This window comes from Brassica napus, chromosome C5 (genome assembly GCF_020379485.1).
Source record: "Brassica napus cultivar Da-Ae chromosome C5, Da-Ae, whole genome shotgun sequence".
Taxonomy (NCBI): domain Eukaryota; kingdom Viridiplantae; phylum Streptophyta; class Magnoliopsida; order Brassicales; family Brassicaceae; genus Brassica; species Brassica napus.
In genome coordinates, this window is record NC_063448.1 from 50,297,479 (window position 1) to 50,312,157 (window position 14,679).

Below are 14,679 nucleotides of genomic sequence, written 5' to 3' on the forward strand. Positions count from 1 at the left end.
ATCTGGATCTTGGTGAAACTCTCCAATTACTGGTTCATCCTCTACGTGAACGACGGCTTCCTCTCCAAAGTCGGTTAAATCGACTACAAGGCCAACTCCAGCTAAATCTTCTGCTGCACTACAGTTGCCGGATGTGCTTGGTTGTAGTGGGTCTTCCAGCTCAGAACTTCCCTGAACTCGGCCTCTCGGGTTGAGTCTTGTAACAGTAACCCATGGATCATCTCTGTTCCTTACCCGGGGGTACTTGATATAACAAACCTGTAACATTTAGAAAAATTATAAATTAATACACATGATGATGAATCATTCTGAATAATTAACATTTAATTACCTGATCGGCCTGGGAAGCAAGAATGAAAGGATCATAATATTGCAGCTTTCGCCTCGAATTTACTGATGTAACACCAAATGCATCTGTTCTCACACCTCGATCTGGGGTGTTGTCGTGCCAATCACAATAGAAAACAGTACAGCGCAATCCAACCATGCCCAAATACTTGATTTCCAAAATCTCATGTATGTGTCCGTAGTATACATCATCTCCTGATGCAGAACAAACGCCAGCATCATAAGTCGTACTCGAACGTCTCCTCTTCTGAGTTGTGAATGCATATCCTCGAGTACAAAATCTCGGATATGACTTCACAACAAAGTTTGGTCCAACGACCATCTCACGTATCCAATCGTCAAATGTTTCACCTCTGGCCAAACCAGCAGACACCTATTAATAGCACATATATATATATTATATCAATAAATGTGAATTAGTATAAATATGTGATAAAATATATTTTAATTTGTTTAAAGCACTCACATAAGTAAACATCCATCCAGTAAATTCTCTCTGCTTCATTTCTTCTAGTTCGTCCTCTGTGGCGTATCTATACTCGAACCGCTTTTCTGCCATGAAAATCCTGTATATGATGACAATAATGTAATTAATTAAGATTTAAATTTCAACTTGTTAAAATAAAAATTTGTAAGCTCATTTATTTACCTCTCATATTGAAGAACGTCTTCGCAGTTGGTGAGCAAATATGTTTGCAAATGACTGCGCTCCTGCTCAGTAAGTCGACGGTCCTTTGGTTTTCCGCTAAGTCGTCCAACGTCTGTGAAAATGTCTGGAACCGTAACATGATATGTTGCCCGTTCGCCTCTATCATCATGCCGAGCAGGTCTTCTGTTTTTGGTCTGAACTTCTGCTGGAAAGTAGTACTCGGCAAAGTTTGAAGTTTCTTCATTGATCATCTGTGCGACTATAGAACCTTCCACCCTACTTAAATTTTTCACCATCTTCTTCAAATGGAACATATACCGCTCATACAGATACATCCATCTATACTGCACAGGACCACCAAGTTCCAATTCTCTTGCCAGGTGAATAACAAGATGCTCCATAACATCAAAAAATGAGGGAGGAAATATCTTCTCAAGGTTGCACTGAATCACGGCTATGTTAGTCTTCAAATTTTCAATACCTTCAAGAGTCACTGATCTCGTGCATAAATCGCGGAAGAAACCACTTATCCCTGCAATTGCTTCATGAACATTTCGTGGTAATATTTCCTTGAAGGCGAACGGAAGGAGGCGCTGCATCATTACATGGCAATCGTGGCTTTTCAAGCCAGTAAACTTTCCTTCCTTTCTGTCGATACAGTTACGCAAATTTGATGCGTAACCGTCTGGAAATTCCACATCGTTTGAAATCCAATCAAAGAACGCATCTTTTCCCGCTGCATCAAGTCGGTATATGGGAAAAGGAGCCCTACCATTCTCATCAACATGAAGTTCTGAACGAGCACATATATCGACTAAATCCAGTCTTGACTTCAAATTATCCTTTGTTTTACCTTGAACATTAAGGATCGTGTTCATGAGATTGTCAAAAAAGTTCTTCTCAATATGCATGACATCTAAATTATGCCTTAGCAGATGATCCTCCCAGTATGGCAGATCCCAGAAAATACTTTTTTTGTGCCAGTTATGTAGTTCTCCAACAGCATCTACCGGAAAACGCTCATGTCCACCGACTTCTGGCGTCCTTTCTGCACCAAAATCTCTTAGTTGTATCTTCAAATCTTTCCCACAAATTTCCGGAGGTGGACTGTCAAACACCCTCTTGTTCTTCGTAAACAAATTCCTACTCCTACGATATGGATGATCAGGTGGTAGGAATCTCCTGTGACAGTCAAACCAACACGTTTTCCTTCCGTGCTTTAGTTGGAAAGCATCAGTGTTATCTTGACAATATGGACATGATAGCCTTCCATGCGTTGTCCATCCAGACAACATACCATATGCTGGAAAATCACTTATTGTCCACATTAGTACTGCCCGCATTTGAAAGTTTTCTTTACACGAAACATCGTATGTTTCAGCACCTTGAGCCCATAGTTGTTGCAACTCATATATTAGTGGCTGAAGAAACACATCAAGTGATCTCTTAGGATGCTCTGGTCCGGGAACGAGAATCGAGAGAAACAAAAACTCTCGTCGCAAGCACAAGTTTGGGGGGAGGTTGTATGGTGTAAGAATGACGGGCCATAGAGAATACTGTCTTCCACTCTTGCCAAACGGACTGAAACCATCAGTACATAATCCAAGGTAGACATTTCTTCTCTCATACGCAAAGTCGGGATACTTTGATTGGAAATGCTTCCACGCTTTTGCATCTGAAGGATGTCTGATCTCACCATCTGTTGAGTGCTCCGCATGCCATCTCATTGGTTGCGCTGTGCGTTCAGACAGATACAACCTCTGCAACCTTTCCGTCAAAGGTAAATACCACATCCTTTTATATGGCACTGGAACTCTTCCAATTGTATCTTTATAACGAGGCTTTCCACAAAATTTGCATGTAACCCGCTGTTCATCCACCCTCCAATAAATCATGCAGTTGTCGCTGCATACATCTATTACCTGATACGATAAACCAAGACCAGCTACGAGTTTCTGAACCTCGTAGTATGAACCAGGAGCTACATTATCCTCGGGTAGAATACCTTTTACAAAATCAGCAATCGCATCCACACAGTCTTCAGCCAAATTATAATCTGTTTTAATGCCCATCAATCTTGTAGCAGATGATAAAGCTGAATGACCATCTCTGCAACCTTCGTACAATGGTTGCTTTCCAGCATCCAACATATCATAAAATCTCCTAGCTTCTGCATTGGGTAAATCTTCCCCTCTAAAATGATCATTTACCATCTGCTCAGTACCTACACCATAATCTACATCCGTTCTAATTGGTTCTTCTAATCTAACCGCTGGCTGAGGTTCACTAGTACTACCATGTTCATAATCAGTTTCCCCATGATGATACCAAATTTTGTAACTTCGTGTAAACCCACTCAAATATAGATGAGTCCAAACATCCCACTCTTTAATAACCTTTCTATTTTTACAATTAGAGCAAGGACATCTTAACATACCTGTTTTTGCTTCCGGTTGTCGGTGAACTGACCCCATGAATTCAGTTATACCTCGTTGGTATTCTTCCGTAAGCAATCTCGTGTTCGGATCCAAATGATGTCGATCGATCCAAGAACGAAAATAATTTGAAGAAGACATATTTTTTATGAATCAAATTCGTGTGTAAATAGAGTAAGAGGGAGGATGAAGATATGAAGTGAATGAAGAGGAAGAGGAGTGCTTGTATTTATAGTTTAAATCCTGCCGACATACCGAGGAAATTCCGACGGAATTCCGACGGAATTCCGACGGACAAAACTAGTTCGTCGGAATTTCCTCGGAATTTTGTAAAATCCCCCAACGGCTCTCCAACGGCTATAATATTTCCTCGGAATTCATCGGTGTTTTCCGAGGAACAGAGTTTTCCTCGGAATTTCCTCGGAATATTCCGACGGACTGTAGTTTCCTCGGAATTCCGTCGGTATATTCCGAGGAAACCCAATTTTGTGTTTCCTCGGAATTTCCTCGGAAATTCCTCGGTATATTCCGAGCATTTCATTTTCCGTCGGAATGTCCGTCAGAATATCGCTGTTTTCTTGTAGTGATAGTCTGACTTGATGTTGATATAGATGTTAACTACTTGGCAACCAATGTGATTATACATGTTTTTTTTGATAAACTGAAGTCTAGAACTCGTCTTTATGTTAATAAACTATGAAACTATAGGTCAAAACATCGAAATTTGTTTATTTTCGTAGATTAATCTAAATGCAAAACGAAACCATAACAATATGGAATAAATAAATAATAGTGTTCCTGATTTATAAAAAATAATAAAATATCATAAAAGCAATTGAAGGTTATTCGACCTTCAAAAAACATAATCCCCTATATATTAAAGGAGAAACACTTAAAAAATTTTCCTTAAAAATCTAATCTGACGTGGCTTCATGAGAGGTCTCTATTTACAAAAATGCATACTGAATTATTTTAAAAAGATTTTTAACCTTTGCGCTTTATTGACATAGTTTGCAAGTAACACATTTGTAATTTATTTCAAGTATGTATATACTGAATTATTTCTGATTATTTTATACAACTTATCCCATGATCGCTATCATTATGAAAGACCTCTAACATGATGTTCAGAGGACAAACATTTATGAAAAACATCTTGTAAGACCGTGCATACCTTTATATACCGCCATATTACTGTTATATTGTTTGTAAACCGAGATGCAAGATCACACCCTGAATGACAATGTGTAGCATCATTGAAGAAAATAGTATTGAAATTTAAATCGAATATGAATAATAGAAAGATATATGTTAATAGGAAACGACAGAGAATAGAGAGGTCAACAGCTACTTATAACTTAATTTAGATTATCCCCTATATATTAAAGATGGCATGGAATGGGTAAATGTAAACATAATAAAAATAGAGGCCTTATATTAAATAAAATATTCCAAAACACAATAGAAAAACCAAAACCGATAATTAAAATGTCAAAAACCAAAAATGAAAACTCAAACATAAGAGTAAAAAAAATGGGGAAAAAGCCTCTAAAAAACATGTCTTCCTGGTGAAACTCATTAGCCACTTTTTCAGTCTTTTCCTTCTTGATTCGAGTAGTACATGGAGTCCTTGTAACCGAATTCTGATCGACTGCTTCTTCCAAGTTAACAATAGTCGTCCCTCTGCGTTTGGCTGGAGTAAGATCAGTTCGTTCAACTTCTTCAGAAGACTCAGCAGATAGGATGAGGGAACCCTGTAAGGAAAACCAAATAAGTTATATAACTAATAGATAAAATCATTCTAGACATGGAGTATGGAGTAATTAAAACTAAAAAAACAAAAACCTCTGGTGCATCGGAGAGTACGGTATTGTCGCCTGTATAGGTTAGATTTGGTAGCTGGCAATTATATAAGGGCACACATTAAGCAAACTACTGCGAAACGGTATAAGTATAATTAAATGCAAAACTCAAATGGATACCTTTGGGTAGACCTTTGTATCAAACTCACTAATTATCTCATCATTGGTGATAATCTTAGTGACCTTGTAAGTGTCATGGCTATAGAGAAAGTTTTCTCTTTCAATACCAACCTTGAACAAATAAGTCTTTCCAACCAAATTCTTAAGAGCAAGGGGTATAGCAGCCGGTTCCTCAAGCTATTATACTATAAATTGCATCTATTATAAGCTTAAGAACTATATAACCATATAAAATAATATAGATATTAGATATTATTATAATTGATATTATTGGGAGCTGCGACCAGTGCCCGCTCATCAAGGTGCATTCACGCCCATCAAGAAAATAGATATTTAGTCATTCACGCCCATCAAGAATATCACGGTAGTTTGCAGGATCAAACCCGGAAACCTCAGCAGGAAAATCGCAATCTCTTACACGTGTGGTTTCAAGGAAAGAGATCGTGTATTGATGGTTAGTAGTTCGGTATGAACCACATGACTGTCCCACTGAGAAGTTGATGAATATCTTTGAACTACCTTCGGACAGCTGCGGATCAAATTGATTAACCAAATCTTTCTTCACAGACGCATGAATCTTCACGCCCTGAAAAAAACATTGGCAGTAAAATGCTTCTTTCAATTTCGTTTGATAGAAAAACATAGGTTTATATGATAAGAGAAAAAACATTAAGAAACTAACGTTACAGTCGACCACAACCATCTCAATTGTCAAGCCTCCTGCAGCGGAGTACTGCTTCCAAAGTCGAATGATCCTGACCCTGATCTTCCACATTGTTTTGAAAGGTTTGAGGTCAGTCACATTGCTGAAAGAAGCCATAAGTTTTAATATGCAAACGGTATAAAGAAGGATTCAAGTCCATAACCTTGTCAAAATTGTCAACCATCTTGAACTCGAACGTACTTTAGGTTATTTTATTGGGATGGAGAGTAATAGAGGCGAGGCTTAATATATATTTACAATCGTATTAACATTAGGTTAGAATATTTCACCTCTGTAACTAAGGAAATAACCTAGTTATGGCAAACCAAAATCTCCTTAATATAATACGACTCAAAATATACTTGCAGACCAAGCATAATAACCAACTTTCTATAAAACTTATGTCTGTTAGATTTAACTAATAATCAAAATAGACATGTTACATAAATCAATTTCAAACAAATATTCCTTAGTTTATTTATATTTTGAAAAAAAACGAAAATGAGCTATATACTCATACGCCATATACTTCACATGTTGGTTTACCAAGTTTGTGTATGACACATTTAAAAAGAATTCCATTGCATGTCACTGCCACAAAGTAACTTTCACCACTATCCAATATCATGCAGAGATATTCCCTTGGTAATGTTGTAAGCATGCTAAAAGCGACACTTCCCCAACAGAAAGAAAACAAAACTTGTTTGCATGAGGCTCCTTTTTTGACCGCTTTTTTCACCTCTTATTCCTTTTGATGATCTATTTAAGTATTCCTCCTAGAACTGCTTGCACTCTCACAAAGACCATATGCCCACCGAGTGAGATACTAAAGTAAGAGACATACAAATAACTTTGCGGTTAACAAAGAGATCCCATTTACGATGGTCTCAGAAAAATCGGTCAACAACTACAAAAACGCGCCACACAACGTTGATCCAAATTCCTATGACGACGACCAAGGCGCAGATCCAAATTCCTATTTCAGAAACCTCAGCCTTAGCTATTTTGCTGCGGAGCCCCTCCGCATGTTGCGTGACCACCACAAGAGTTAGTATGCACTGGTGATATTTGCGTGGTAACGAAAACGTTTGTTTCGAAAGTTCATATTTGTGTGGTCTGTCTATGTGTTATAAACCTAAGCATAGTTCGAAACTTGCAGAAGTCAAACAAAGACGTCTCAAGAACCCTATATATAAGAGTCATTATCGCATTTTTAACACATACAAACCAAGAAAAGAGCCTAACCAATATCAAAAGCTATTTCTTGTTTATCTTGTTTTTTTATATTTCATTCAAAGAGAAGAAAATATCTTACTATGATAAGGAGATAATTAGTGGTTCTAATAATCTTAGTTGTTATTTTCGTCGTTGTTTTGGACGTTATGCAAGTTGAAGCCACGATGTATTTCCCGGTGGCCGTCGATGAGCTGTCGATGAGCTCTGGTTCTGCTATTGCAGGTGCTACAAAGAGGTCCGGTTTGAGGCTCTGGTAAGAATGGTTGCACCCATATTCTTCGCGGCGGTTCAGGAAGGTGCCGCCACGGCTAAGCTGCCACGACAAACTTCTTCATGCTTTGGCAGAGAGCTAATTTGATATGCCTCTTACGTAGTCTTCCAAAACCAACACATCACGTACGCTTGTAAAATTGAAGAACCAACATAAAGTGGAGAAGAAAATTTGGTGTGTTACGTGAATGTTAATTTTGAGAAAGGCAAGAATAGTTAAGGTAAGTTTTTTTTTGCATTTAAAGCTTGCGTTTTTTAACAAACGCTCTCCAAGTGACACATATGCATTTTTGTAAATAGAGGTCTCTCGTGAAGCCACGTCAGATTAGACTTTTAAGGAAAAAAATTTAAGTGCTTCTCTTTTAATATATAGGGGATGTTATGCATTAAATTTTAAAACTGCAATTTATCAAAATAGACGGCGAACCATGAAATCTCAAACATGGAAAGTAAGAATCTAAGGTCTCCGTCTCAATGGGGCGACACAAACGAAGACTCCCAATTCTACAGGTGACAACAGACTTTAGACAAAGGGAACCTTGCGTTGATGAAAGCATCACTTAAAGTGATTACTCTTACGCTATTCAAAACCCAAATAATATAACAAGCAATATTGTAAAGTCCATTGCATAAAGCAATGCATTAACTTTACTTTTCTTGCAAACCAAGCAACATCTTAAAGCCAACGATACCTTCTTCCACAGACGGATGAGTTCTCTATAAATGTAACGAATGTCGTTTATAAATAAAAACTGAAGTTTCATAAAAGTAACAAACAAATCCCTATGGAAAACCTCATCACCACTTTTGGTCCTAAACATTCCCTTGAAAAGTCCGGTCCCCATTCCACCCAATATTATGAAAAGAGATGTTACATATGCGTTATTTGTAAAACATGGATCTCTTACGAGTCCAGTTGTTTTTATTGTCGTCTATGTGACTTCTGTTTTCACAAAGAATGTCAGACTGCTTTGATGGAGTCGAATCCGACAATAGATCATCCAGAGACACATGAACATACGCTCACCTTCATTCGCAAAAAGAACTCTTTCAGTTGTGATGCTTGCGGACTGGTCGGTGAGTTCGAGATAAACATGTACGGATGTTTGCCCTGCAACTTCTTTATCCACAGAGATTGTATCTATTTACCAAAGATTATAAAGCTCACTCGTCACTCACACCGCTTGCTTCATACTTATCACGTTCCTGATTGTAACACGAAATGTCGAATTTGTAATGGTTCGTTTGTTTGGGGATGTGGAGGATATATTTGTACTGACAAGACATGTGATTATAAACTCCATTCATATTGTGCAACGCGTAAAGCTACGTGGGATGGCAGAGATTTGGAGCAAGAACTTGAAGAAATCAGTAACTCTGATCAAGATGTTACGTCGTTGAAGGAGGTAGATGGCAAAACGTTTCGCCATTTTAGTCACCACCATGATTTAATGAAACTCTGTGTCAACGGTGAAAAAGAAGGAGACGAACGAGTATGTGAAGCCTGCATCCTTCCCATTGGCTCCGGTAGTTTCTTGGGTTGTAAAGAATGTGACTTTGCACTCCATGCCACTTGTGCAAATCTTCCTCGGAAGCTGGAACACACGTTTCACCGTCATCCGCTAACCCTAGAGGTGGACATCATCGAAGAAGGGTTCTTCAGTTGCTCTCAATGTGAACGAGAATCATGTGGTTTCATGTATCGGTGCTGCCAAGAGGAATGTGAGTTTAAAATGGATGCAAAGTGTGCTTCCCTTGCTGATCCATTATACAATGGAGCCCACCAACACCCTCTCACTCTATTAGACAGTGGGGCATGTTGTTACGAATGCGATTTATATTTTGATTCAACACGCGCAACTCTGCCAGTGTTAGTTAAATGCAACTATGACATGCACCCACTTAGCCTATGTTTTACACAATCATTTATATGGTACAAGCCGTCGTTGTCTTGTGATGCATGTGAAAAAGGAATAAACCCTGATGTTCAAGATATCTACGTCTGCTTCGATTGCAACACTGTTGTACACGTTGAGTGTGCAATAGGGAAATACCCGTATCTAAAACATGGCCATACGATCGAACTGAACGGTTTTGAGATTGAGATTGCATCCAACAACAATATTTCTCGGCCTATATGTCATGCATGTCATTCTATATGTCAGGATAAACTGTTTTTCAGGAATAAGAAAAATGTCACGATCTCTTTCTGTTCTATCAACTGTGTAACAACCTCTTCGTAGAAAACCCTCCTGCAACCATAACTTCTACCTTTCTCATTTTATTTTACTGTTGATCAAGGCTGCATGACAATAAGACCTTGCTTTGCTTTCAGGTTATTTGTAACTTAAACTACTATCACTCGAATAAATTTGTAACAATAAGTTTATAGAAAATACCTTCAAGATAATGTTAAATTTATCTAGAAAATACTCCCATCATCATTTAAACTTGTACACAATAATTTAAAAACTTTTCTAACCAGATGATTAAATAACAAATTCTCCATGTAATAAACAAAACATTATTACATGGAGATTTTGGGTAATGGCAAAAAAGTTGATAAAGAACTGAATGGACCCCCACTGATGAACTGAATGCATCATTATCGGGCGTACTTAGTGGATATCTTAGGTGAATTTTCATTTAAAAGAAAATCAAAAACACTTAATAACATAAGAGCATGATTATCCCTATAACCCCATAAGGATTTCTTAATCACTTTTTTAGTATTAAATGTGTGTTAAGAATTTAGTTAAGAAACAATTAATTTTTTGTCCTCCATTCATAGTTTCTTAACTTAAGGGTTCTTAAACAAAAAAAGTGTGTGATGATTAAAGAGAGAAAGAAAAAATGGATGACTTTGGTTTAGTGAATAAACATAAATATAACAGAACAACAACAAGAAGGCACAACATAAACATAACAGAACATTAACTCCATTACAGAATCAATAGACAGAACAACCTAAACAGAGCTTACTTGTTTGCAACAACCGGAGGAACCACCCAAGTGTTTGCCCGGAAGCCATGAAGAAGGTTGCCAAACTGAAACAGAACAACAAATTATTATACTATGAAGCCTTCTTAATAACATAACACAACACATGCAGAAATGGTTTTACGTACTTTATTATGCTCAATGAAAGCTTTCATAAGAGCAGTCATAAGCCTGCAGACACAATCACAACCACACCAGAGATCACAAAACAGAACTGAAAAAAATAAAAAGGTGAAACCTTTCTCAACAATTGAAACTTACAGCATCAAAAGGCATGCTTATATAGCTCAACTAAAGAATGACACAGAAGCTGATGTTTCCCAGCTGGGTAAAAAATTGTTCTTGACGCAACAAGCGTGATAGGCTTCCCACTTGAAACTTTAATCTGCAAAATGGTATATCAAATCAGTCCTAAGTTTCTCTCGAAAGCAAACAACTAAGAAAGAGTCCTTACATCGATTTGAAAGAGATCATCTAATCCTTTATCTTCAATTGATGGACGAACATACCTCTGATATCTGCAAGATTCAAGAAACGTTAATCAGTACGCGAGATTAGACTCAGAACGCGACGAGTTAGCGAGAAGGAAACTCACATTGGATTGGAGGAGTAAGGTGGGAGAAGGAGAAGAATTCGTAAAATTGCCCGAGACGAGTCGGTGGGCACATGTTGATTTCGCCCTTGTCTCCGCCTTCCGCAACCTGAGAAGCCTCACATCCGCCGCCACGGCCGTTGCCCACGACGAGTTTCTTCTCTGATTCCTTGAGCTTAGGGCTGAGAACGGAATCTGAATCGCCGGCATCCTTGTGTCCAGATTCCTTGGGAAACGAGCGAGACACCGGTGGTTTCGACGAACCGTTTCATCAGATCAGACGGAGAAAACCCTAACCTGGGTTCCCGGCGGTGGAGCTGACAGGACCTTCGACGATTTTGAAGGCTCCTTTGAGCACATAAGACAAAGTAAGGGCATTGTTGATCCGGCTCGACTGAACCTCGCTGTAGATCGTCAACGGAGAAGACAAGAGAGGAGGAGAGAAAGAAAAGAAAGAGAAAAGAAAAAAAAGAAAAAAAAATAATCAAATTTCACAGTTGCTGACACGTGGTTTAAGGATACTTTTTATTATCGGTCCCCAAAATCTTGTATTAAGGATCGCTTATTACCTTTTTATTTAGTTTTGATTTAAATAAATGATTTATTTTGTTTAAAACCTCTTTTTAGAAACTGCAATAATCATGTTCTAAGACATGTTTCTTAGTTAGGGGAAGGAAGGAACGGTTCTTGATGGCACGTGTAGGTAAATGAGAAGAGAGAGGAGTGTCTTTGTTTCGTGGTTTGGTTCTGTTCGCTCTCTCTCGATCGAAAGATCGGAATCCTCTATCTCCGTGGCTCCTCGACGAAAGGACGTTGAGACTGACATCGCTGAAACGCGCCGCGGTTGAGTCATGCCGCATCTTGGAAGTCCGAAGCTTCAGCCACGCAGTGGGTATGCCTCCGCCTTTGAACAGCGTCATCGATCGACCCGCCGCTGATTTCACCTGAGTTCGATCAGAATCAGAACCAACGGGGTTCGATCGATGAGAAGAGCTTCGGATTCGTAAAAACTGTAGAGATGTCGGCTAATGTTAAAATGATATTGATTTCCTACGGTCAGGACTAGGAGAAACTTTTACACCTACGAAAGCGACAGAGGAAGAAGCCATGAGGAACAAGGAGAAAGCGTGGGAGAGAAGGGAGAAGAGGATGCATGAGATCTCTCTCCTTCGATCCATCCCTTACTCTGACCACCAGAGGTATTGTTCAGCATCATTGCGATTTACTCAAGTTGACAAGCATTCTGTTAAATCTCATAATTTAATTTGCTTACATTCTTCTCTTGTAGTGTTTTAACTATATACAGTTGTGAAATTGAGTGTTTGTGTTCAGTATCATTCCTCTTGTGATTAGGCATTTGAATTGATATATGTGTAGATGGTGGTCTTCTGAAAAATGTAGCAGTGGTGACTGGTTCTAACCGAGGTATTGGACTCGAGATCGCAAGACAGCTTCGGATTGACTGTTGTTCTTACAGCTAGAAACGTGGATGCTGGTCTTGAAGCAGTTACATCCTTGAGTCTCCAAGAAGGTCTCAAGGTTGATTTCCATCAGCTTGATGTCACGGTTTTAATTGCACACTTTCTTGTGTCTGCAGGAGATGCGGACGAGTCAAGCTGCCACATTTCTTCTGTTGCAGCGGTGAGCCGGTAAACCCCCAGTGAGCAAGGCCACTAGAACTGGTGATTAAGATTCCTTATATGATTACTCCTTGTCGGATATCCAGCGGGGTAAATCTTTACCCACTCAATTTTAGTTCCTGTGCAAAAAAAATATATAGATCACTTGATTTTTGAATCTGTAGAGAATTGTATGGTATGGAGTCTTATCTGATAGGTTTTCTTGTGAATTTTAGATTTGTAACTTCTTATCTTAGTTAAAACGAATTGTGTGATTCAAGCATATACATTGATTGCAAATGACAAAACCCAAACAAGGACATAAATTGCAATGATCTCATATTTGTTGGTAGCTTTCCAGTGAGTATATTTTATTTGAGACAAGATTGATATTCTAATGTACAATTCTTCTTATATTTAGTCTGTAAGTATCTGTTACTTGTGTGCAGATATTAGATTTTGGGTTTGCCACTGTGTTGGTGACTCAGGGCAAGAATTTGAAGCTTACTGGAACTTTAGGGAACAGAGCTTCTGAGTATTTTCTTGATGGTTATCAAGTTTATATATGTAGCAGAATGAGTCTCACACTATAGAGTTTTTCAGGTTTGGGATCTTTAAGGTTTTTGTTTCTGTTTTTTACAGGGAAAGTAACAGACAAGAATGATGTCTACTCTTTTGGATTTGTTTCTGTCTTGTATGCTCATGTCATCAAACGTTCCATCTTATTAGAAAGTTGTATAAATGGAAGTGTATGCAAGCTCTTTCTTCTCATAAGATCAAACGTTCTTAAGTTCTTTCTTCTTTCTTCCCTCTCAAGTTCTTTATCTACACACAAGATCAAACATAAGATCAAAAGATTCAAAATATTTATCTAAACACAAGTTATCTGAAGCTCTTTCTTTTATTTCAAGTTTTATAAACAATTTTCATCTCATGGCATTTTCTTCGCATAACAGTTATGAGAGAGTAGATATGAAAAAATTGATCAATATTTTGGTGTTTAATTAAAAAAATTTTTTTTTTTTGTAAGACCCCTTAAATAAGAGATTTGCAATGAAACACGTAAATTTTCGGGTCTCTTAATCCAATCTATTAATTCACTTTTACAATTAAAAAATATTAAAAGATTGTTATAAACCAAATGATGATCGACTATGGACCAGCCCGTACTGCAGGCCCAATCCGGGACATGATAAAGACAACCAGAGACTATGTGTTTATCTAGTATATATTCCATGTATATATGTAACATAGTGTTTATCCTTTATCCTTATCTTGTTAGGATAAACATGACCTTATGACGGTCTAATACCTTGTATATATATGGACCTTCTGGTCGACAGTAATAATAACAGAAGTATTTCCCCAACACTTCATTTACAACACGTTATCAGCACGACGTTGCTCTCATAAACCCTAACCCTAAAAAACCAGAAATAAATCCGAGCAGTAAAAACCCTAATTCCCGACGAACTTCAAACAACTCTATCCCTCAACTCCGGTGGATCCAGACGACGAGCCAGATACCAAATTAAAGCTCTTGACGAGACGAAGCCAACGCCGCTAACCCCGCATCAATCTGAGTTCGGACGCGCCCTCACGCTCAGCTACAATACAGGCGGAAAATTTGTTCCAGAAAGCAAAATCTCTCTCAACCATATACCAGTCTCCTATTCCAACAAGCAGCAACAAAAACAATAATTCCGAGCAATCCATCAGCTAACCAGGAAAATCTCTAACTGATAGACCGATCAACCCATCAAAAATTTTCAGGTATCCTCGAAAACTCATCGAAAACCCATAAAAGTATTAAATACCCCCATCCGCAGCTATGTAGCTATATTT

At 38.2% G+C, this 14,679-nt stretch overlaps 1 protein-coding gene across 5 annotated transcripts; it reads left to right on the plus strand.

Moving 5' to 3' along the window:
* The first annotated feature begins 3,880 nt into the window (after window positions 1-3,880).
* LOC106440603 lies at window positions 3,881-13,628 on the plus strand. Of its 5 annotated transcripts, none has more exons than XM_048757142.1 (4): window positions 3,881-12,414; window positions 12,593-12,945; window positions 13,284-13,383; window positions 13,477-13,628. In XM_048757142.1, exon 1 carries the CDS (start codon window positions 8,409-8,411, stop codon window positions 9,864-9,866), a length of 1,458 nt encoding a protein of 485 aa, XP_048613099.1. In that variant the 5' UTR covers window positions 3,881-8,408; the 3' UTR covers window positions 9,867-12,414; window positions 12,593-12,945; window positions 13,284-13,383; window positions 13,477-13,628. The 5 variants fall into 5 exon arrangements, with proteins under 5 accessions (XP_048613099.1, XP_048613100.1, XP_048613098.1 ...); XM_048757143.1 differs by having other exon boundaries at window positions 12,593-12,746; window positions 12,813-12,945; window positions 13,284-13,628; XM_048757141.1 differs by having other exon boundaries at window positions 3,881-12,107; window positions 12,276-12,414; window positions 13,284-13,628.
* The last annotated feature ends 1,051 nt before the right edge of the window (window positions 13,629-14,679 follow it).